This window comes from Oncorhynchus mykiss, chromosome 28 (genome assembly GCF_057628025.1).
Source record: "Oncorhynchus mykiss isolate SJ-2025 chromosome 28, ASM5762802v1, whole genome shotgun sequence".
Taxonomy (NCBI): Eukaryota; Metazoa; Chordata; class Actinopteri; order Salmoniformes; family Salmonidae; genus Oncorhynchus; species Oncorhynchus mykiss.
In genome coordinates, this window is record NC_143049.1 from 7678914 (window position 1) to 7703275 (window position 24362).

The 24362-nt window shown below is 43.2% G+C and overlaps 3 protein-coding genes across 3 annotated transcripts in view; 2 read left to right on the forward strand and 1 right to left on the reverse strand.

Moving 5' to 3' along the window:
• Positions 1 to 128: 128 nt before the first annotated feature.
• On the reverse strand, positions 129 to 9377 carry LOC110508405 (SURP and G-patch domain-containing protein 1). The gene is made up of 14 exons (XM_021588918.3): positions 9275 to 9377; positions 8615 to 8786; positions 8374 to 8483; positions 7925 to 8182; positions 7590 to 7713; positions 7378 to 7481; positions 3394 to 3517; positions 2860 to 3215; positions 2459 to 2565; positions 2020 to 2197; positions 1483 to 1589; positions 1169 to 1314; positions 883 to 1012; positions 129 to 794 (listed from the first exon to the last, which is right to left on the reverse strand). Exons 1-14 carry the CDS (start codon positions 9291 to 9293, stop codon positions 768 to 770), a joined length of 1962 nt encoding a protein of 653 aa, XP_021444593.3. The 5' UTR covers positions 9294 to 9377; the 3' UTR covers positions 129 to 767.
• LOC110508406 (E3 ubiquitin-protein ligase RNF126) lies at positions 9376 to 13947 on the forward strand. Its single transcript, XM_021588919.3, has 9 exons — positions 9376 to 9531; positions 10253 to 10311; positions 10446 to 10506; positions 10626 to 10864; positions 11007 to 11078; positions 11177 to 11246; positions 11358 to 11451; positions 11541 to 11656; positions 11782 to 13947. Exons 1-9 carry the CDS (start codon positions 9457 to 9459, stop codon positions 11932 to 11934), a joined length of 939 nt encoding a protein of 312 aa, XP_021444594.1. The 5' UTR covers positions 9376 to 9456; the 3' UTR covers positions 11935 to 13947.
• Positions 13948 to 19772: 5825 nt separating this feature from the next.
• Positions 19773 to 24362, forward strand: part of LOC110508407 (potassium/sodium hyperpolarization-activated cyclic nucleotide-gated channel 1-like) — a 59206-nt gene continuing 54616 nt past the window's right edge. Inside the window, exon 1 of the mRNA XM_021588920.3 lies at positions 19773 to 21519. Within this exon, the coding sequence (XP_021444595.3) occupies positions 20345 to 21519 (1175 nt within the window). The 5' untranslated portion in view covers positions 19773 to 20344. The remainder of the gene's footprint in view (positions 21520 to 24362) is intronic.

Here is a 24362-nt window from a genome sequence, read left to right on the forward strand (position 1 = left end):
TTTACATCAGCTCATGAAAAATGGGACCAACACTGTACATGTTGCGGTTATATTTTTGTTCAGTGTAAAATTGGTTTCCACAAGTCAGAGGGCAATGATCAGCGACAAGCATACTCCAATTCTACACATTCAACACAATACATTTTTTTATTGTTCGCAGTGAAGCATTTTACATTCGTTGCTTGAATTTACGATGTAAATAATACATTTACGATGTGTTAACACTGTGTTCAAATCTTTGAAGGGTGATCAAACAACCATAGCAAACCCATGTACAGAAAGAACTAACTACAAAGCCATTTATTACCAGTCAAATTATGTATTTTGGTTACGGTCATTGTCAAGTAGCATCTTGAACATGTGAAGAAATTAAAATCCAAACAAAAAGATAGACATCACAATACAGAGAGGACAGGTAGTGTTGATAGGTCATTCTGTGTTTTGAATCGTGACTGTAAAATCAGATAAGCCATCACAATTATACCCTAGCCATCCAATTTATCAAATATGAAACTTTGATTCTGCAGTTGCGTAAGAACATCAACTGAGTCTTAGACAACTTAAATCCGACATCCGTCCCTCTTATTCTCCAACCTAAACAATTTATCAACAACTATAAAATTCCACACAATCTAGAGGAAATTACTATTACTGAGTGTCCTACAGTTTGTTCCCACAACAAAGTGAAAGGCATAACTGGGCCATCATGCCACTGTTGGTGGTTTAAAAAAGTAAATTTGACAGTCGGCCAAGTTCAGGCCTCTTCATCAGTAGTATGGTCTCCTTGGATTGTTCTGAAAACAGAGAAAAGACGTGTTACCAAAACTCTTACCAATGCCAGGTCATCTGAACAGAACAGCTTGCATATTATGTAGTAATTACCAGTGGGTTAGGCCTGAAGCGGTAGGCTAGCATCATCCTCTTTCTGAAAGCGTCATACTCATCATCCTGTCCTGAGAGCTCAGCGGGCCGGTCCACGCCAAACCCTGCCCCGTCAATAGCTGTGATTCCCCTGGAGAAAACCAAACCACAGCAGCTGGTTAGCTGTGTATAAGACCTTGTATCAGCCAATAGTGTGCGTGTTCATGTCTAGTTTTTACATGTCTTCGTGTGACTATGCCTGAGTCCAAGTGTGTATACTGTGTCTGTGAATTCGACAGTCCCACACCTGTGGACAGGGGCCTTGATGCCCTGTCCGTCAGAGCCAAGACCATCGCCCTCCTTCCAGCCCATCTTCATGAGCATCTGAAAACCGAGGTTCTCCACCGTTAGCTTAAAATCCTTGTACTCCGAGTAGTCTGGGTCGCGGCCTTCCTGCAGAACACCACAAAACCCAATGCAAGAACATGAGATCATGTGAATAGAGTATATTTTCCCCAAATGGTGGTTCACCGGTAATTCCTTTTTGGCTGAGGCTAGGCAACGAAGGGGTCAAGGGTTAAGTGGCAAAGAGAAAAGTTGGGGAGAAGATTTGGAACTGACCTTGAGTGCCTTGAAGGTCTCCATGAACTTCTCCAGCTCCTCTGGAGGTAGGAAGTCACCAATGAAGTGCTTCCCCTTTCCCATGTCAGTCAGCGACTCCGCCCACTCTGGAGGAAAAGACAAGTAGCCATTTACGTCAACACAAGACAGGGGCGCGTTCAGCAGGACACAACGTTTTGAACATTCAGATTGAACGAGGCCAGGTTAATATGAAGAAGTATCTCTCAGAGTTCATTAATGAATTGTTGACAAAATGTTCTGAATGTAGTCGTTGATTAAACAAAAATTCTCGTAGTAATAAATTGATCTTTTCAAGAATAAAATCTCACATTCAAAATTCCTTTCACTTTTTAACAAACACATTATGCGCATTTGACATTGCAGCTGACTTTAAAGTTGAGACTGACTGAGCTACAAATCTCCTTGTATCATAAATAACTACTCATTATTATTTATAGATCAGTCAGTCAGAATTTACCAATGATACATCACGGTTTTGATGATCTCGAACATGGCCATTGTCTTCATGAATCTTACCACGCGTTTTCTCCATCTCCATGTGCCGTAGGCGGTGCTCCCAGGTGCCAGCCTGCTGGTCCACTTCCTCATCACTGTCGTACTCGTGGGAGTGGTCCCTCACCGCCTTCTCCCACATCACCTGCATCTCTGCCATGGCACGCTTATGCTTCATGATCATGTCAAACATCTCCTGCATCTGGGGTGAGAACAAAGGCACACATACATGTGCAGGCCGGACACACCTCAGTCAAGGTTTCAGAGACAGCTGAGAACGGACGCAACTGAGCCCATCTTGCCTTGTTAGAGGCTAGGTTTGAAGTATGCTGGGCAATCCCATACCAAACCATGCCCAAAATACTAAAATGATTAACACTGCCAAGTCCCCAACAATTCAAAACAGTGAAAGTACAATTTGCTGCCATTGTGTATTGTGCTCTGTCTGTCGGTCATGCAGTACCTCCTGTTGCTCTTTGAGCTGTTTCTTCTGGTCATCTGAGAGCTCTGTTACCCCAACCAGGCCAACAGGCTTTCCCTTCTTATAGCCCAGATCTCTCAGTTCATGAACTGAAACACACACCCCGCATGGATGGACACAACACAGGGCCAGGATAGACATACCTTACAAACACTGTTTTTAGTCTAAGATATACTAAAACAACTGTCTCTCCGTTGTAATATTTCTTAATTTTTGGGATTTGCGTGTATTGTTTTGTGTTGTTAGGTATTTCTGCACTGTTGGAGCTAGGAACATAAGCATTTCGTTACACCCGAGATAACATCGGCAAAATGTGTAAGTGACCAATTAAATTTGATTTGATTTCTGTGAGAGGCTGTGTACTATGGTGTGTGTGGGTGTACCAGAAAGACACATGCTGGGCTCTGGCTCTTCCTCCTTGGGGATGATGATGGGTGGCAGCGACAGATCCACCTTGTCATCCTCTGATCCCCAGCGGCTCTTCCGCTTCCTCTTAACCATGGGGGGCCCTGCTACTTCCTCTTTTATCTCCAGACCCGGCTCAAGCTTCACCTGTCCCAGCAGGTTGGGGTACTGAGAAGGTAAGGGAGGATAGGTCAGGGGAGGAGCAGCTGGCCTCGTGAACCCCACTCCGGGCTCCTGCTTGATTGGGGGGCTCTGGTCCTTTTTGGCCTGGCGGTACTCCTCCACCTTCTCCTTGTAGAAGTGATGGGCGGGGCTTTGGAGGTCATAAAGAAAACTGAGAAGAGGAACAAGAAATAAGCCATCTTTAACTGTATTTCGGTCACTTTACATGTTAGGTTTTTTAGTAATGTATGCAATACTATGACAAATCAAATTCTTCTTGGGGATCAATAAAAATGCAATTGGATCAATGCATTAAAACACTCATTACAATATCGGAGACTGTCACTAACCTGAAGGCGGGGTTGTCTTTGTTGTGCTGGGCGGCGATGGCTTCCACCTCGGGGCCTCCGTCAGCCACAAAACTGGCCAGCTTCTCAGCCACCCTCTGGGTCTCCTCGTCCACTGGGGGGGAGACTTTAAGCAGCCTATCAGTACTGGGGCTCAACTCACACTACTACCGTACTGTACTCAACTGGCCCTCACACACCAGTCTACAGCCAGTAGGGGATAAGAAGAGGGAGGAGGGAGGAGGAGCAGGGGGACATGGTGGTGATTGGGGAAGTGGATTTGATATTAAAATATAGGCCTAATTTTTGAATAAATAACCCCATGAACAGTGGGCATGGTAAATGCTGTCTGTCGTGAAGGACTTAGTAGTTTTCAGTAAATAATTGTGTCTGTCATTTGAAGCGTCGGCCCTCATCGCTTGTGTGTGCAATGGTACCTTTCAAAATAAACTAAAACTAAAAGGAGGGCAATATACAGTCCCAGTCAAAAGTATGGACACACTTACTCATTCAAGCGTTTTTCTTTACTTTTTAATTATTTTCTAAATTGTAGAATAATAGTGAAAACATGAATAAACACCTATGGAATCATGTAGTAACCAAAAAAAAAAGTGTTGAATCAAAATATATTTTAGATTCTTCAAAGTAGCCACCCTTTGCCTTGATGACAGCTTTGCACACTCTTGGCATTCTCTCAACCAGTATCATGAGGAATGCTTTTCCAACTGCCTTTAAGGAGGTCCCACATATGCTGAGCACTTGTTGGCTGCTTTTACTTCACTCTGTGGTCCAACTCATCCCAAACCATCTCAATTGGGTTGAGGTCAGGTGTTTGTGGAGGCCAGGTCATCTGATGCAGCACTGGAGGTGTGTTTGGGGTCATTGTCCTGTTTAAAAATAAATGATAGTGGGACTAAGCGCAAACTAGAAGGGATGTCGTATCGTTGCAGAATGCTGCGGTTGGAACCAAACATTTAAAAAATGACTCAATAGGCCATAGGACAAATTTCCACAGGTGTAATGTTCATTTGCTCGTGTTTCTTGGCCCAAGCAACTCTCTTCTTATTATTGGTGTCCTTTAGTAGTGGTTTCTTTGCAGCATTTCAACCATGAAGGTCTGATTAACACAGTCAAGTAACACAGTGTTACTTGAACTCTGTGAAGCATTTATTTGGGCTGCAATTTCTGAGGCTGGTAACTCTAATAAATGTATTCTCTGCAGCAGAGGTAACTCTGGGTCTTTCTTTCCTGTGGCGGTCCTCATGAGAGCCAGTTTCATCATAGCGCTTGATGGTTTTTGTGACTGCACTTGAAGAAACTTTAAAAGTTCTTGAAATTTTCCGACTTTGATTGATCCATGTCTTAAAGTAATGATGGACTGTCGTTTTTTTGCTTATTTGAGTTGTTCTTGCCATATGGACTTGGTCATTTACCAAATAGGGCTATCTTCCGAATACCACCCCTACCTCGTCACAACACAACTGATTGACTCAAATGCATTAACAAGGAAATAAATCCCACAAATGAACTTTTAACAAGGCAAAGCCTTTAATTGAAATGCATTCTAGGTGACTACCTCATGAAGCTGGTTGAGAGAATGCCAAGAGTGTGCAAAGCTGTCAAGGCAAAGGGTGGCTACTTTAAATGATCTCAATTATAACATTTTGATTTATTTCAAACTTTTTGGGTTACTACATGATTCCATGTAGAATATAGTAAAAATAAAGAAATACCCTGGAATGAGTACATTTGTCCAAACGTTTGACTGGTACTGTATGTATGCATGTATGCATACATAACACACACACAAAAACAGTGCATTCGGAAAGTATTCAGACACCTTTACTTTTTCCACATTTTGTTACATTAGACTTATTCTAAAATTGATTAAATAAAACATTTCTCATCAATCTACACACAATACCCCAAAATGACAACGTGAAAACGGGTTTTTAGAAATGTTATTTACATAAGTATTCACACCCTTTGTTTTAGACTTAAAATTGAGATCCTGTTTCCATTGATCACCCTTGATATTTCTACAACTTGATTGGAGTCCACCTGTGGTAATTTGATGATTTGGAAAGGCACACACATCTACATAACATACAGTTGACAGTGCATGTCAGAGCAAAAACCAAGCCATGAGGTCGAAGGAATTGTCAGTAGAGCTCCGAGACAGGATTGTGTTGAGGCACAGATCTGGAGAAGGGTACCACAACACTTCTGCAGCATTGAAGGTCCCCCAAAACACAGTGGCCTCCATCATTCTTAAAAGGAAAAAGTTTGGAACTACCAAGACTCTTCCTAGAGCTGACCGCGCAGCCAAACTGAGCAATCAGGGGAGAAGGGCCTTGGTCAGGGAGGTGACCAAGAACCCGATGGTCACTGACAGAACCTTCCAGAAGGACAACCATCTCTGCAGCAATCCACCAATCAGGCCTTTATGGTAGAGTGGCCAGATGGAAGCCACTCCTCAGTAAAAGGCACATGACAGCCCACTTGGAGTTTGCCAAAAGGCACCTAAAGGACTCAGACCATGAGAAACAAGATTCTCTGGTCTGATGAAACCATTCCTACAGTGAAGCATGGTGGTAGCAGCATCATGCCGTGGGGATGTTTTCAGCAGCAGGGACTGGGAGACTAGTCAGGATCGAGGGAAAGATGAACGGAGCAAAGTATAGAGAGATCCTTGATGAAAACCTGCTCCAGAGCACTCAGGACCTCAGACTGGGGCGAAGGTTCACCTTCCAACAGGACAACGACCCTAAGCACACAGCCAAGACAATGCAGGAGTGACTTCGGGACAGGTCTTTGAACATCCTTGAGTGGCCCAGCCAGAGCCCGGACTTGTGCAGTGACGCTCCCCATCCAACCTGACAGAGCTTGAGAGGATCTGCAGAGAATAATGCAAGAAACTCCAAATACAGGTGTGCCAAGCTTGTAGCGTCATACCCAAGAAGATTTGAGGCTGAAAATCGCTGCAAAAGGTGCTTCAACAAAGTCCTGAGTAAAGGGTCTGAATGCTTATGTTAATGTGATATGTTTTACATTTTTAGTACATTTGCAAGAAATTCATATATTGCACTTTTACGTTCTTCTCCAACACTTTGTTTTTGCATTATTTAAACCAAATTGAACATGTTTTATCTACTTGAGGCTAAATTTATTTTATTGATGTATTATATTAAGTTAAAATAAGTGTTAATTCATTATTACAAATAAAAAAAAATGTTTAATCTGCCGATTAATCGCTATCGGCTTTTTTGGTCCTCCAGTAATCGTTATCGGCGTTAAAAATCATAATCGGTCGACCTCACATATATATATATATATATATACATACATACATACACACACACACATATACATATATATACACACACACACACACGAAGTCAGAAGTTTAATTGCATTTGGCTAAGATGTATGTAAACTCAGTTTATCTGAATTCCTGGCATTTAATCCTCATAAAAATTCCCTGTCTTTGGTCAGTTAGGATACCCACTTTATTTTAAGAATGTGAAATGTCAGAATAATAGTAGAGTAATAATACTCAATTAGCCTATCAGAAGATTCTAAAGCCATGACATCATTTTCTGGAATTTTCCAAGCTGTTTAAAGGCACAGTCAATTTCGTGTATGTAAACTTCTGACCCACTGGAATTATAAGTGGAATAATCTGTCTGTAAGCAATTGTTGGGAAAATGACTTGTCATGCACAAAGTAGATGTCCTAACCGACTAGCCAAAGCTAGCGTTTGTAAAAAAGAAACTTGTGGAGTGGTTGAAAAATGAGTTTTAATGACTCCAACCTAAGTGTATGTAAACCTCCGACTTCAACTGTATGTATATATCATTCACATTTATAAAGATAGATTGAATGGTGTTATTTTCATCTGCAGTCTTTGGAGCTGAGACCAAGCATATATGTGAGAGAGAGCGAGAGCGAGAGAGCGAGAGAGAGAACCGATATAGGTAATCTTACCATTAGAACATGACGGCGTCTCAGGTTTTGGGTTATCCTTTCGTAGTTCAGCAACTCTCTTTCGGTAATAAAGATAGTCCCGGCTGTTCTTATCATACAAGAATCTGTAAAGTGGAAAAGGAACAGATCTTTATATCAGGACAAAAAGAGGCCACATTACATACAACACAATATAAATTCGACATACTGTTAGTTCAGCCATACAGACTTACGAGAAAACAGGGTTGTCCTTGTAGTTTTCCTTGGCCTTCCTCTCTAGCTCAGGCCCTCCCTCAGCCACAAAGGCTGCCATCTTGTCCAGGATAAGTCGTGTGTCTGGGTCCTCTGGGGGAGAAACTTTAAGAGGGCTATGAGTACCTTACCTTTACTGTAAAAGGCTATGCAGACTCAGGAAAAGCACTATTCTCAGGCAAGCAGCTACTCTGTCACTAGAATACACAGTCAATGACATGGGTGAAATGACAACAACAAGTAGCCTAGTACAGAATCCGACCAGCACCCAGGCTACTGGCAGTCCTTAGATGTCTAAAACCAGATCATTGATTACCTTTGATCTCTAGGAAGCTTAAATCATCAACATCCTCCTCCTCATCATCATCATCATCTGGGGAGCTGAATATGCTAGGCCTTTGGGGGCGAAGCGGGGTCTTCTTTGACTGGGAGTAGTTCTTAAACTGGTTCAGCATGCTGCTGATGCCTAGACCGGGACGCTTGCCAATGAGAATGCTCTTCTTCTGGGGCTGAGACACTCCTGACGACGGACTGGGGATGGATGAAGATGGGGCTTTGGTGTCATTGCTGGAGCCTGGAGAGGGTACAGAACTGGGTTAAGACTCACTGCAGTGCTTCCTTAATTGTTTAATGAATCCAGAAGAAACAAGTAATTCATAAAATATTACTGTGTTATTGTTTTACTTCATAATTTCTGTACCATCAAAATAAAGCCCTAACATTTTCTATTGAAACCCATTAAGACAAAATAGCTACCCATCTCACCAGAGTCAGGGCAGGGTTTGTCCTTCTGCAGCTTCATAAACTGCTGTAAGAAACTTCCGTCATTCACATACTTGTTATTGTTCGAAGACGGACCCTGTAAACTGGGTAAACTGTGGGGATAAGAAGTCAAAATGAATGGCTGTAGTCAACCAGTCAAGTGGACCAATCAAGTACTTCCAGCTGGGATTAAGCATAGAGGTAGACCTATTTGTAGTGTTTCAGAAACCCAGGTCTGCTGTACCTTGGTGGCAGCGGCCTGTTGGGAGTCGGAAGGCTCTTGGTCTTGGCTTGCTCTGCCATCTTAGCCTCAATCTCGCGCTTCTTCTGGGCGATCAGCTCCTCCTGACGGAGAATGTTTACACTCATCCTGTTCTTCTGAGGTGGCCGGAACTTGTTGTTCCAGCCTCCTCTCCCTGCAGTGGGAATAAAAGAGACAGTCAGCAGATGAGTTTGGAACACTTGTTGTCTGTGTGTACTGTTACCAATAATGTTAATCACAAGAGGGGATTGCTTTGTAATTGCTCTTTGAGAGTATTTTAGTAAAGTCACAAACGTGTTTGTTGCCACAGACAAGAGAAGCAGGCCTGGGTTGGTAAAAAAAGGGTTTGCTAGTTTTAACTAGCTCGGGTGGCATCAACTCAGGTATTATTATAGTAAGAAGTAGCTACCAAACTACAACCAATTATTTCACGAATCTCACATATGCAGTTGATGCTGATTGTGGCAACAAATATGTTTGATGAGTTTTGATGCATCATCAACAAATCCTGTTGATGGGCGGTGGTAGCTAGCTACAAGAACCGGATTTGATGGGGCAATAGTTTAACAATATTGGAATACATGTTACTAGCTATATACAGGTCTGTCATTTCAAATATTGCATATTATTGCGAAGTTTTACCTGTATCTCCGGACTCCATAGCTGCAGCTAGCTAGATCTGTATTCGCTGTTATGAGCTAGCTGTTGCTAAACTCGTTTCCGCTTCCGGTCCGTCTGGCAAATTGAACCCGAAGGCAGCGAGTTATGTCCGTTGTCGCTACCCTTACACGTTCCGTCTCTGTTGTCTGGTAAAGAATCAGAAGATGGCTGAAGCTCCCCTACGGCCCTGTCGTTTTTTTTGTCACCAATGTTCAGCAGAGATCAACCCTCGTCTCCCGGTAAGCATTCCATAGAGGTTTTTGTCGTTTAGAAAAGAAAACCATGGCCAGCTAAGTGGGGTTTACGTTATTTCATTCACGATTGCCTCTGACTGAAGCGTGACAGCTAGCTGACGCTAAACGTTGGGTTGTAGCTAGAACGTTCACGTTGACAGGTGTGTTTTTGTCATTTGACAGCTGACTTAATTTATAATCTAGCCAGCTAGCAAAATAGCGTGTAGTTTGTCTGTTAGGATGTTCCGAGACCATGCTTCCGTGACTTGTTGGATTAGTTGAGGCGCTAGCTAAATGAGCTAAATGAAAAAGCTAACCAGTAAATGCTCTTCCAATGACAGCGTGTCTGTCTGTCTATCTGTTCATGATTCTGACAGCTTGCCAGATAAACAGCGACATTGGTCCCTAGCCCCTCCAAAGGTAGCTTCTTTTGGAATCCAAGAGAGATCAAATATCTCCCATTAGCAATGGGTCATTGAATAGATCATCAGCTATTGTTAAAATTATCAAAGTGTGAGGTCAATAGCCAACTTTTAATTTTTTTTTGTTTAAATTCAAGCCACATCTGGTTGAAGTTAGCTAAACGATCTTAATTCCCCAGTACTTACATAGGCATGTTTTTGTTTTGTTTTGCTTTAGATCAAATAAAAACATGAAAGTGTATGAGACTGACTGATGCAAATGTATGATTATGTTATAAATACGATTTATCTCTGCCTTCCTGCAGGACTACACCTGTCCACAGTGTGAATCTGGCTTCATTGAAGAGCTATCAGAGGAAAGAAGGTACAGTATTATCTGCTTGTCTATCAGAGTTCGAAACACTTTCAGCAGCAATTCTCCATTAACAGTACTGTCTGTGTCCCACATTGGTTCATGGTTGAAGATAAGATGAGAACACTTCTGATATTTCTTTCCAGCACTGAAAATGAGTCCACATCCATTGCCTCCACCAGCGATCAGAACCGTCCGACTTTCGAGGTTAGTGACACAGAACTGATATGTTCCTCAACTCAACATTTGTTCCTAATGAATTTATGCAGCTTGGTTGGACTTCAAGGTAGTGACCGTATGTTTTTCCATTTGTCCTCCCCCCTCAGATTATGGACCACCAGCACATGTTTACATTTCCGCCTGGATACGGGCAGTTTTCTCTGGGGATCTTTGATGAAAATTTTGACCTCCGAGCGGGGATGCCGACGGAAGACAACCGCGAGACGGAGAACCGGCGGGAACGGGAGATGGCATCACGGCAACGGTACAGTGCCCGGCAACCACGGGGACGACACATCCCACGGCGACAGGGACAGAGACACGAGGGAGTACCCACTTTAGAGGGGTATGGAACACTTTACAGCTTGCTTGCCCTTTTGAGAGGAGATGAGAAAGGAATGATGCTTGCTTGTGTAGCGACATGGTTCAGTTTCATTGAGGAAGGAATTCAGGAAATGACTAAGATGTTTCTCATTGTCCCTCTGCAGAATCATCCAGCAGCTAGTAAATGGAATCATAGCACCCACAGCCATGGCTCCAAACATTGGGATGGGACCATGGTATGTGTTATTATATAAATACCCCCTACTCTATGTTGTGTCTGTGAACATACTTGTTGCTTTGAGTTTCTAGTAATTTCTTGGAATATTCTTGATAGGGGCATGCTACACTCAAATCCAATGGACTATGCTTGGGGTGCCAATGGACTTGATGCTATCATTACCCAGGTATACCCAAATCCTCTACACTTCACAAGGGATTCAATTACATGCAATGACATCAAATGCTGGTGACATTTCCACAACCTAATAATACAACTTTCCCTCTCTGCCCTGTAGTTATTGAATCAGTTTGAGAACACGGGTCCTCCTCCTGCTGACAGAGAGAGGATAAAGACCCTGCCCACCATCCAGATCACAGAGGAACATGTGGGTGAGTCAACAAATCATCAAGCAACCCCAGAGTTCAAAGGTCATATTAAAGGAATACTTCACCACAAAATTGGTTCTCTTTAATTCTAGGTTCCAGTTTAGAATGTCCTGTGTGCAAAGAAGACTACAGTGTCGGGGAGACTGTCAGGCAACTTCCGTGCAATCACCTGTTTCACAATGACTGTATAGTACCATGGCTGGAACAAGTATGTGGGCTGCGTTTACACCACATTTTCATTCATTTAAATGAAGTGGTGTGAATGTATGTGTTCTCATTGAAGCAGATGTCAGCTGAACCTCTTTTGTCTGTGTCCTACTCTTCCTCCTTCAGCACGACACATGTCCAGTGTGCAGAAAGAGTCTCAGTGGACAGAACACAGCTACAGACCCCCCGGGACTATCAGGAATGAACTTCTCCCCTTCCTCCTCCTCTTCATCCTCCTCCAACTCCCCCAGTAACGAGAACGCTGCCAACAACTCCTAGACCTCCATCACCATCAAACCTCAATAACACCTGCAACAACCAACACCTCATCCCCACCCCAGGCAGACTTACACCCCCACTCTACCACTGGCTCAGGATGGCCACCTCTCTCAGTGCTCTGCTAGGCCCTCTGGGAGAAGCTGCTGGGGAGATGACTCTACTCTGGAGGCGAAACAATAAACCGGTTCAGGGAACACAACTGAAAACCGGAAAATAAAGAAATTATTTGAGGAACAGAACCCGAATCAAAAATGAAACTGATCTATACAGTTCCGGAACAGAACCGTTATTTTAAAAGGATGGGAACCGGTTAATAACGTTCTTTCACGTTCCAGGCATTTTTTTCCAGTCCCACAAAAATTGCAACAAAGCGCCAATACAAAGCCCTCACGTCTGCCTGCCAGCTGGAAATCTTTGCTAGTGCGTGTGTGTGTAGGGTACCTGCCCCTCCCCTCTGAAGCATAGGTTACTGTATCCTACTGACGACGTAACAAGCGTGTATTTCACTGCTAGTGAAGGATACTATAGTTATCATGTTTCACATTGGTTTTATTAACTACAAAAAGGAAAGATGTGTTTTTAATTATAATGCTGCTCTGTACACACAAGCTTGTTAGCTAGCGAGCTAACGTTTGCTCTGGTCTAATGTTAAACCAACTCGGAGGTTCAAAGACATTAAAGGTTCCTCCATAGAAGCCGCTCCTCCGTAGGTATAATTCTGTGGGCCTAATTCAGATAATCCATGTCATAACAAGTTGCCCAGCATTTCAAGGCAAGCTTCCTCCATCCTTGCTCTCTCTTCACCCTCAAAATGTCAGTTGCATCTCACACCCTACACTGTGACTGGCAGCACAGTGTGTATGTTTGTCTTTAATTATGATTAAACCATGCTGTTATGACGAAATACAATTTGCTCTTAACGACCTTCCTGTACAAATTAAATCGGTAACCCGCTCCACAGCAAGTTGCTGTATCCACACTGATTAGTAATTTAATGTTGAGCAAATTATAAATATATATTTAAGATGCTTAAAAAGGAACAGAAAGGAACGATATAAACCAGTACTGTTTTGGTGTTTGAACCGTTTCAGAACTCTTCAGAATGAAAAAAATAATGGTTCTGTTCAGAACGAAACAAGTGAAAAATAATGTTGGTTCCAAACCCTGCAATAAACACAAAACGTTTATTTTACCCCCCTTTTTATTGTGAACTTTGAACACAAATCATTCCTCCCCATGAGTGTGTGAACTGGAGTGGACGCTGGCACTGTTCCTGTTACGATGCTTCTGTTAAGGGAAGGAGTGAAGACTAAAATGAAACTGGAGGAAGAGGATGATGAGCACAGGCTGAGGTATAATAGTATCCACAGAAGAACTGAGAGTGCGCTTGAACCGGAATGGACTTCGATTTGACTTCCTGCCACAAGATGGGGAAACATTTTATATTTAAAAGGGATTATTATTATTTTTTTTACACTCAACCGTGGTGTTACAGACTTCCATGCCGAAGGACAGAGAGATGTGTACATAGAGGTATTCATATTAAGAACATAAACAAGCAGGTCAACCACTGTACAGCCAACTAAATCTTAGAGAGAACTGAGTGTATGCATCTAATTTTAGGATTATTTATTTGCACTTTTTGTTTTGCGCAACATTTTGTTTGGTTTCAAGAATGTGACTTTTGGGAAATTACTACTGAGAAAAGATAGTATTGCATCTCTGAACAGTCATTTTAAGGCTCATATTGTGATTCTCACATTAGTCTCAATTTATCTGCATTTTTCAAAAGTTTTGGTTTTCTCTAATTTCTTGTAGGCTATCAATTGACAAGATTATCTTACTATGTCTTTCTAAAATGGAAAGCAAGTTCTCACTACTGTATGTTTCCTCCTTGAATATCCCATACAATGAATTTCAGTTCAATGCATTTGAACCTGTTCTAAGTTGTTGGGGTAAAGGCATAATAAAATACCAAAACTGGACTATACTGCAGTTTTGATCATAGCACTACTACAGTATTAGTAGAAATTGTGTTTTCTTCTGGAAGAGTCTAGAATGTTTTTTGATTGGTGAAATGTGAGCTGTCTGGAATCGAGTGCCTTGTTCCAGTACTTTAGAAAAGCACCCTCCCTTCCATCCATTCCCGCTGATTATTCCCGATAGGTGAAAGTACAGTAGCACAAATAAGGTCATTTCACCTCAGTAGTTAGTCACGTCAAGGAAGGTAGGAAGGTTTGAAGCAACCCATCAGGGGCCTGAACTATATTACATATCAATGGCCTTAAGCCAGGCAATGGTCGCATTCCACCGCTTAGATGTTGCATGCATCAACCAATGGTTGCGTGCCATGTCATCGACTGTGTCATTGACTGTGTCATCGACTGACAGATTGCTATAACATATGATGTGGTAAACTGATAGGTAAAATACCTATCCAGGCGTTGTAAGGTCTGGCAAAGTCTAAGCAGTGGAACGTGACCATTATGTGAATCCATTATACAATATTTGCTAAGTGTTGCCATGCTGCAGAACACTGTTACAGCATGCTGATTAGTAACCCAATCAACATGGCTTAATTATGAGCTCAACCATGGAGCCAATCATAGCTCTGCTCCCTCAGGAGCCTTGTCCTGAAGGAGGAAATGAAGGAAGAGTGATGTCCTAGGCCGCAGCCTCTGGAAACATGTGGCCATTTAACACTTCTCACCCTGCCCAATGCACCCTCCTTTTCACTATGCGTATTTTATCGCCTTTTCAAAGATGGTACCTGACGTTGTACTGTTGACTCTTTATGTGCATAGTACAGTGTATTTTGTGTGTTCTTGTGGCCCAGCGTAAATATTCCCCTAACCGCTACCCCTAGGCTTGCACCTATTGTCCCTGAAGGGATCATGGGAACATTTCAATGTTATTTCAGACCAAGCAATGTGTCGATAAAGATTAAAGTATGTTCTAGTGTGTGAAGACCCCCCCCACCCAAGTAATGTCCTTATCAGTCCTGCTGGTGAGACTCATCTGTGTAAACTGTAGCTCTCCTCTCTACTGCTGCAGCCCTATCAGGCTAAACTCATTATGACCCATTTAGAGCAGCCTTATCTTTCTCTCTCTCTCTGTGTGTGTGTGGTGTGTGTGTGTGTGTGTGTGTGTGTGTGTGTGTGTGTGTGTGTGTGTGTGTGTGTGTGTGTGTGTGTGTGTGTGTGTGTTTGGAGGTGGGAAATGAGAGAAAGAAGAAAGGGGTGGGGAAAAGAACAAAAATAGAGAGAAAGAGACCACCCTGGCCTGGTGTTATCCACACCTTCAACTGATTGGCTTCCTGAGAAGAACAGGAGGTGGAGGAGGATAGAGAAGTGTAAAGCATTATTCTTGTGTTCCTCTCACTAAACCCTTTCCTGCACATGACTGACATGTTTATTGTTACTCTATGAATATGTTATGACCAGTCTTCATTTACATTTGACGTTTTAGTCATTTAGCAGACTTACAATTCGTGCATTCATCTTAAGATAGGTAGGTGAAACAACACATCACAATCGTATCATGTACACTTTCCCTCAACAAAGAATTTAGGATTAGGGACTCCACTGTCCTGGCTAGAGGGAAGCATGTTCCACCATTGGAGTGCCAGGACCGAGAAGAGCTTTGACTGGGCTGAGCGGGAGCTGCCCTCCAGTAGGGGTGGAAGGGCCTAGAGACCAGAGGTGGCAGAACAGAGTGCTTGGGTTAGGATGTAGGGTTTGAGTATAGCATGAAGATAAGGAGGTGCAGTTCCCCTTTCTGCTCTGTAGGCAAGCACTAGGGTCTTGAAGATGATGTGAGCTTCGACAGGAAGCTAGTGGAGTGTGCGGAGGAGCGGGTGACATGGGAGAACTTAGGAAGGTTGAAATCCAGGCGGACTGCAGAATTCTGAATAACTCGCAGGGGTTTGATGGCATAAGTAGGGAGCCCAGCCAACAGAGAACTGCAGTAGTGTTTATGGGAGCTGACAAGTGCCTGGATTAGAGCCTGCGCCGCTTCCTGTGTGAGGAAAGGTCATAATCTACGGATGTTGTAGAGCATAAACCTGCAGGAGCGAGTCACTGCTTTGATGTTTGCAGAGAATGACAGGGTGTTGTCCAGGGTCACACCAAGTTTCTTTGCACTCTGGGAAGGAGCCACCGTGTAGTTGTCATCCGTGGTGGAGAGGTCTTGGAGCGGGCAAGCCTTTCCCGGGAGGAAGAGCATCTCCGTTTTGTTTGAGGTTGAGCTTGATGTGGTGGGCTGACATCCAAGCTGAGATGTCTGCCAGGCACGCAGAGATGTGTGTCACCACCTGGGTGTCAGAAGGGGCTAAGGAGAAAAGTTATGTCATTGTGAAATAAAAGGTAGCTGGGGTTTTAGCTTGATGTTGACCTTAACCACAGACCTGAGACCAGATTACCATAACCCCAGTTTGAACCTAAACCATAGAAGGTTGAAAGAATAGCTGACCTTGTGTCAGTGGTTATAGCTGCAACTTCAAATTCTCACACAACAATGATGAATGTTGACACTGCCTGTGTACACTGCTTCCAGGTCAGTCCCACCAGACCACCCCACAGCAGAATCTGCTCAACCAGCCTTCCATTCTGTCTCTCTCTGGGATTCCTCAGATCTCGTTGGATCTCTTCCAAGATCAATTATTATTTTTGGAACTCTGCCTTTTATGCAAATGAATCCAGAGCGTCATACTATACCAGGAAGTGGAACTGAGGCAGGCAGCCTCTGCAGAGCGAGAGACACTGTCTTGCAGCTCAGACTGGACCCGGCATCTCACAGACAGCGTCACTGTGAAAAGGTAAGAGACCTGCGGCAAGGAGACTTGGAACACGATAACCTAATTGACCGCAGGGAAACTTAGTTTAGTATCGCTGCATGGATGTTTGAGACAAGTTCAGTGATTGCAGACAACCTCTGAATGTCATTGACACAGAGTGTGTGCGATCAGCGGCAATGATTATGAAGGCTGTGTGTGTGTGTGTGTGTGTGTGTGTGTGTGTGTGTGTGTGTGTGTGTGTGTGTGTGTGTGTGTGTGTGTGTGTGTGTGTGTGTGTGTGTGTGTGTGTGTGTGTGTGTGTGTGTGTGTGTGTGTGTGTGTGCGTCCTCTCATGCAGGTCCCATTGATACTGTAACAGAAGAGCAAGATCTCAATGTAGAAGGTAAAATATCAGGTTATATATGAAGTTTTGTTCCAAAACATGATATATCATTTTTTGGGGGGGGGGGAAATGTTGGTAAATTGACATGAATTAAAAACACATATTGTGAAAGAGAGAGAGCAATTATTTTTCCATCTTACCATGACATAGGCTAGTGGAAAGACAGACATTATTTTGTTTGAAATATATTGCAAGGTTATTTTATTTTAGAGAGACAAATAATCACGTTTTTGGGGGCAAAACATCATATATCCACCCCAAACAACAGAACAATAGTATCCTGATTGGGTTTTAAACGTTACTTGTAATAAAGTAGCTATACTTAAATAAATATTAAAATAATCAACTAGCTGATTTATTGTATCCAGAGGGAGCAGTTCATACAATGTGTGTTTTCCTTAAGGACTTTTAAGCAACTTTTTTTTTATATAATGGGGATTTTACAGTTGTTTTGATGGATAAATCAAGGGAAGTTTTTTGAGTTTGATTATATAGCCTACACTTTAGGGAAGGATTTGAGGAATAATAAGAACATTGAAAGTATGTCACAATTAATTTACTGGTCAAGGATGGATTGATTCTTGAGTGACACAGCTCATTGTTTGCAGCCAGTATAGCCCATTATTGTTTCCCGTCGCTAGATCTTGTCTCTCCTGTTCATTCTCTTTTTTTAGAAGAGTTCCTCTTTAGACCAACAGGAACAGATATCACAGGCTCTAAACTGTTGAAGGGATCCATATCCAAAAGGTCCACGACACACAAGAGCTAAAAGCTAACGTAACTCTAGGTAGCCACCGGGCGAGCACTTGAGAGTGACAGCTGTCTTTCACGGCATCTGGCTGACTACGCCAGGGGTGAATAACGAATAATATAAAAATGAATAATATAAGGTTCTGATTACATTCCTAAGTGTGGAAACAATATTTAGTCATACCTAATTTACGAATGAACAGACAAATATAATGAACATCATTCGCTAAATGACCCACTTTTGCGCCCGCTGCAAAAACCATACGGAACGTCCCGTCCATCTGGAGAGTGGATATAGCCATAGTCATATATTTAGGGTTCGTGCTATCCGGGATCCTTAACCCTATCCTACCTACCCTTACCTTAACCACCTTCTTTTTCCTAACCTTAACCTTAGCTCTTACCTTAACCATTTTGCATTTAAACTTCAATGGGGTAGGGACATCCCAAGGACCATATATTTAGAGAGCTTGGCCAACTTTTAGAATTGTTTATATTGTTATATTCTAGATATTCAGTTACATAGCATTTGTTTTAAATATATATAGCTATTCCCCATGTAGTGTTAATGGAGTGCTAACATGGCTACAAACTGAACGTTGTAGTGTCCTGTAAATGCATCATAATGCAGAAACCTCAATCTCTCATCCATAGAAATAAAATGACTAGAACAAGCTTGGAATTTCTAACCCTGGCAATTTGACTGGTAAACTCACAATGTCTGCCTGGTATTGTGATGCAATAATTTCTATGGTATTGTAAACTCAATGTCCCAACAATAGAAATAGAATCGAATATCCTATAGGCCCTTCCATCAGCCTCCTCTGGTCATTCAAATATATGTAAACTGATGGCTCATGCAAAGGAATGTATTTTTTGTAATTGCAGTTGCAAGCTTGTGGGAGGAGCTATAGGAGGATGAGCTCCTTGTAATGGCTGGAATGGAATTAATGGAATGTAAATGTGTTTGATACCATTCCATTTAGGCCTCTGGTCAGTTTTTTTTCTATATATTTTTTATTTTGTACCTTTATTTAACTAGGCAAGTGAGTTAAGAACAACTTCTTATTTACAATGACTGCCTAAACCTGCCAATGGGACTATGGGACTCCCAATCACGGCCAGTTGTGATACAGCCTGGATGAGTTGAGTTGAATCAAAAATCACAGCACATATTGATGGGTACACTTCTTGCTTGTAGTTCCTGATTTTAGTTACTGCTTTGTCCTATGGGTACACTTGCAATGGCCTCCAGTCCACCCATTATGCCATCATTGACTTGAATGGGGATGCCTGTTCTGAAGCACCCAACACTTTAAATACATGGCTCTGGATATAGCAGACTTGGCAATAAAGAAATACTGGCCACTTTTTCCCTAACCATTGATCTCCCTCAAAGGCATCCTTGTCTACTATCAGATCAGGAGTTGGGGTCCTTTTTCAGAGCTGTTCCTTAGTATCCTACTGTTGGTCTGGTTTGATCACTGTATGATTGATTAAAATGCAATACGTGCTCAGCTCACTGGGTTGTAAATGCTTGGATACAATTTGAGATGGATTGAACATTGTTTCTGTATTGTAAAGTAGTCCTGAAATAATAATGTGGTTACAATAAGTTATATGGTTCTGTTGATGGTGGTAACATCAGGCTATAACTGGAGATAGAATGTAACCCTACCAGAAAGAATCATTTGGTGCCTGTGAACGCTATGTATCTGTTCACTGATATCCTAATCTAAGGTCTGGGTGACTGTACCCCACTTCTTGGAAAGCATGAAAGCTGTATCTTTGAAGATAATCTTTAATGAAAACCCAAATATTTAGATTCAAGGACATGCTTATAAAGGATGCATTTCGATAGTTACGGCCTCCTCCCCTTATCTCTTGATTTCCATTCCCTGAAAGTTATGGATGCCAATTGGAAAGTTGCTGTTACTGTGGGAGTTCACCGTCTCATCAGCGCAGATGAGTTGAGGTAAAGGAAAAATACTAGTATCACTTTGAGGTCTCTTTCAATGTATTCCACCTGTATGGACACTAGAGGGGGCTACACGCCTGTTTGACATATTGTCATTGAAAACACCCTTAAAAAATATATAATTGGTTCGTTTTAATATAGCTTTTGAATGCTGTGAGTCATTGACCCTAAAGGACTCCACATTATGATTTTAGCTGAAAGCTTGTTGAATATTTGGGAAGTTTGATCAATTAGAATTTCATTGCAGTTTAATTAAATAAGGCCTAAGGTTTACAGTATCTTTTGTCGAATGTGACTTAATCACAGAGCAACTGCTATCAAATTTGTATTATATGTGATAAAAGAGAAACTATCTTGAAGCGATGCTTACATGATCTCTGAAAGTGAGCACAGCCACAGATAACTGCTCTTGTAAAGTTTGCAAAGAAGTCACGTCCACCCTCCCTCTCTCTCCTTTCTCTCTCTCCCCTCTACTTTGTTCCTGATTAGTTTTCTCTAAAGATAAATGGAGGCACAATTTGACATGCCCATGGACAAGAAGGCGACCATGAAAAAGAAGGCTGCGGGTGGAAGCGGATGTAGCCACATCAGCGCGCCCAAAGCTGCCGCGTCCAATTGTAGGAGCAGCAACAGCGGCAATTGTGTTGACTCTGTCCCCGCTGCTTCTGCCAGTCAGAGCGCCCCAAGTGTGAAGCAGCTCGTCGTGGCCAGCAACGCAGTCATGGACGAGGCGGAGGATGGTGAGGAGGAGTCCAAGTTTCAGCATCCGCGGCTGCGCCGAGCCGGGGGGAGCAGCAGTAGCGGTGGTGGTGGAGGCGGAGGAGGTAGCATCAGAATGAAGAACTTTACGCCAGGAGGGGGAGCCGTGGCCACGACTACCAGAAATAACTCTACAAACAACGAGCCCAGCCTACTGCAAGCGGCGAACGCGCCTGCTGCCACTGAGCCCACTGTAGCATCCAAAGCGATTGATACCACAACGTGTCTGGGAGATAATGCCGTGCGCGGCGAGACCAACAGAGTGGCAGGGGCGGAGACGTCTGGAGCCGCCGTCACACTAGAGGTTTTAAATGCGGCAGCAGGTGATGGTTGCAACAGCACCGCTCCAATTTCAAGAATGAAATGCAACAAAAACGGAGAATGCAGGAGGGACTCCGGGACCGGGAGCCTGCGCTCGATCATCTCCAACAAGACTGCCGGGGCGGGGAGGGCCGAAGACGGAGGGACCCTTAGGCGTGGTGCCTGTAATTCAGCCAGGGCCAGCATGGATGGCTCCATGACAATTTCCACCACGCAGGGCCACGGGGAAGTGGGCGCAAACCCCGGTATCACCCCGGTTTCCACCGGCGTCCCCGAGAAAAAAGACTCCAGGGTGTCCTTCTCCAACGCGCCGAGCAGGAAAGCCTCCTCATCGCTGCACGGCTCGACCCAGACCCAGACGACCCAGCAGCCCAGGAATTCTGTAACCTTCCAGAAGCCCGAGGAGGGACCCCAGATCCAGACCGAGGATGCCGAGCCCGGCGGAAGCACCTTCATGCAGCGACAATTCAGTGCCATGCTGCAACCTGGAGTTAACAAATTCTCCTTACGTATGTATGGGAGTCAAAAGGCGGTGGAGAGGGAGCAAGAGCGGGTTAAATCAGCGGGCAATTGGATTATCCACCCCTACAGTGATTTCAGGTAAGGGTTAAGTGCTGCGGTTGGTATCTGTGAGTGTGCATGTTGGCATTGTCATGGAGGGCCTTTGTTTGGCCCCATAGCACCATCAACAAGTTATAATGAGAATCCAGGGGCCCAGAATTAGAATGCATATTATCAATGTGCATTGTGCAACACAGTCTATTGTCATTAGTTGTTATAAACCAGACATACTAACCCATTTTGGCCCACCTGTTCTGCCTGGTATTTTAGACTATACATTTCGATGACATTTTATTGAATGGAACCCATCTATGTAGTGATTTTCATTCAACAATAGGACATTGACAAAGACAGGTTTTTTAGTCGTGCTTTTTATTTTTAGTATATTTCAAAGACAACCTGAGCGCAAAGCTTTTTGGCAAGGTATAGGCTTTATGAATAGCGATGATATCGTGTCCTTTCAAGGTTGTAAACAACAGTCCTCTGTTGAATGTCTGGGATAACCAACCAAGCCTCGAAATCGATCTCATTCAGAACAATATGCTAATCTTAACCCAACATTATTAAATCACGCCAATTACTAGGCAATTTACCGTGGGGCTAGATTAAAATATGGTTTGTTTCGAGCCGATGTTAGCGTCGTGGCCGGCTGTGCTCTAGATCCTTGACTGACAGGACTGCCGGGGTGTGTGATGGACTCAGTAATGGAATGTCACCTTGAGCAAAGTGTGCTAAAACCTCAAGCATGCTCACTCGAGACATATCCGCCTCTATGACTCCCCAGATCAAGCATTTGAATAATGACGGGTTTGCTTTCCCTTTTATCACGGTTTTATCAGCGATAAGGAGAATCGACATCTCACGCCTTTTGACATACATATGTGGGTCCTCTCGCCTTTGAGAGGGTCATGTTGATTATGAAATGCTTTACTTTCGCGAAATGGGCCCATTGTATACAGGGTCATAGAATTGCATCTTTGTGCCACTGAAGTTCGTGATAGACACATGGGCGCTTCCTTCCCTCGTTTCAGCACCACTCGCGTGTGGACAGCTCCCGCTTAACTAAGAGTGGAGCTGGCAGCTACTTTTAGCTACTTTCGATTCACACATCGCGCTGTTTCTGCTCAGCTCATGTTTACGTATCTGAACAAATAATGTTGATTCAATACAATACTTTATTTATACGTATCCAATATGTATAATTTGACTGTATAGTTTCGAAGAGAGACCAGAATTACAACACCAGAATTACAAGTCTCTCATAGGAGTAGGCATGACCATAGTTCTCACAAATAGCGTCACTGACAGGGTTAATCAAATATGATATTATTGTGGTGTAAACTGCAGAGCTGTGTTCACTATCTCTAGGTACACGGTTAAGACCTAGTGCGTCAGTCGCAGTGTAATGACTCAGCGTTGCACCTGCAGCGAGCCCCCTCTGACTGCCCGGCCATGAATACTCTTATCAATGAAAACAAGCCTACTAGCCCTGTACTTCTGACTGTCATCCTCAGCAGCACCCAACCGTGTAACCCGCTCTTTAAGCCTCGTCTCATTGGATTTTACTGAATTAGTTTGACCAAAATACTAGTACCATTTCACTTAAGCTATTTTCTTTTCCCATGCAGTTTATAGAAATATTCATAAACGTGCAATCAAGGCATATGCTGCTACTGTTGTTGTTGATAAGAAAAACAACATAGGCCTATGTTTACTACAATAATAAAACGCAAATATATACACTACATGACCAAAAGTATGCGGACACCTGCTCATTGAACATCTCATTTCAATGTCTTGGGCAATAATATAGAGTTGGTACCCTCTTTCCTGCTATAACAGCCTCCACTCTTCTAGGAAAGCTTTCCACTAGATGTTGGAACATTTCTGTGAGGACTTACTTCCATTTAGCCATTAGGGAGGTCGGGCATTGATGTTGGCTGATTAGGCCTGGCTCACAGTCGGCATTCCAATTCATCCCAAAGGTGTTTGATGAGGTTGAGGTCAGGTCTCTGTGTAGGCCAGTCAAGTTCTTCCACACCGATCTTGACAAATAATTGCTGTATGGACCTTGCTTAGTGCACGAGGGCATTGTCATGCTGAAACAGGAAATGGCCTTCCCCAAACTGTTGCCAAAAAGTTGGAAGTACAGAATCATCTAGAATGTTATTGTATGCTATAGTGTTAATATTTCCCTTCACTGGAACTCAGGGATTTATCCAGAACCACGAAAAACAGCCCCAGACTATTATTCCTCCTCCACCAAACTTTACAGTTGGCACTATGCACTTGGGCAGGTAGCGTTCTCCTGGCATCCGCTAAACCCAGATTCGTCCGTCGGACTGCCAGATGATGAAGTGTGATTCATCACTCCAGAGAACGTGTTTCCACTGCTCCAGAGTCCATTGGCAGCGAGCTTTACACCACTCCAGCCGATGCTTGGCATTGCACATGGGGATCTTAGGCTTGTGTGCGGCTGCTCAGCCATGTAAAACCATTTCATGAAGTTCCCGGTACACAATTATTGTGCTAACGTTGCTTCCAGAGGCAGTATGGAACTCAGTAGTGAGTGTTGCAACTGAGGACAGACAATTTTTATGCGCTTCAGCACTTGGCGGTCCTGTTCTGTAAGCTTGTGTGGCCTACCACTTTGTGGATGAGCCGTTGTTGCTCCTAGACGTTTCCACGTCACAATAACAGCACTTACAGTTGAGCAGCTCTATAGCAGAGCAGAAATTTGACGAACTGACTTGTTGGAAAGGTGGCATCCTATGACGGTGCCAAGTTCAAAGTCACTGAGCTCTTCAGTAAGGCCATTCTACTGCCAATGTTTGTCTGTGGAGATTGCATGGCTCTGTGCTCGATTTTATACACCTGTCAGC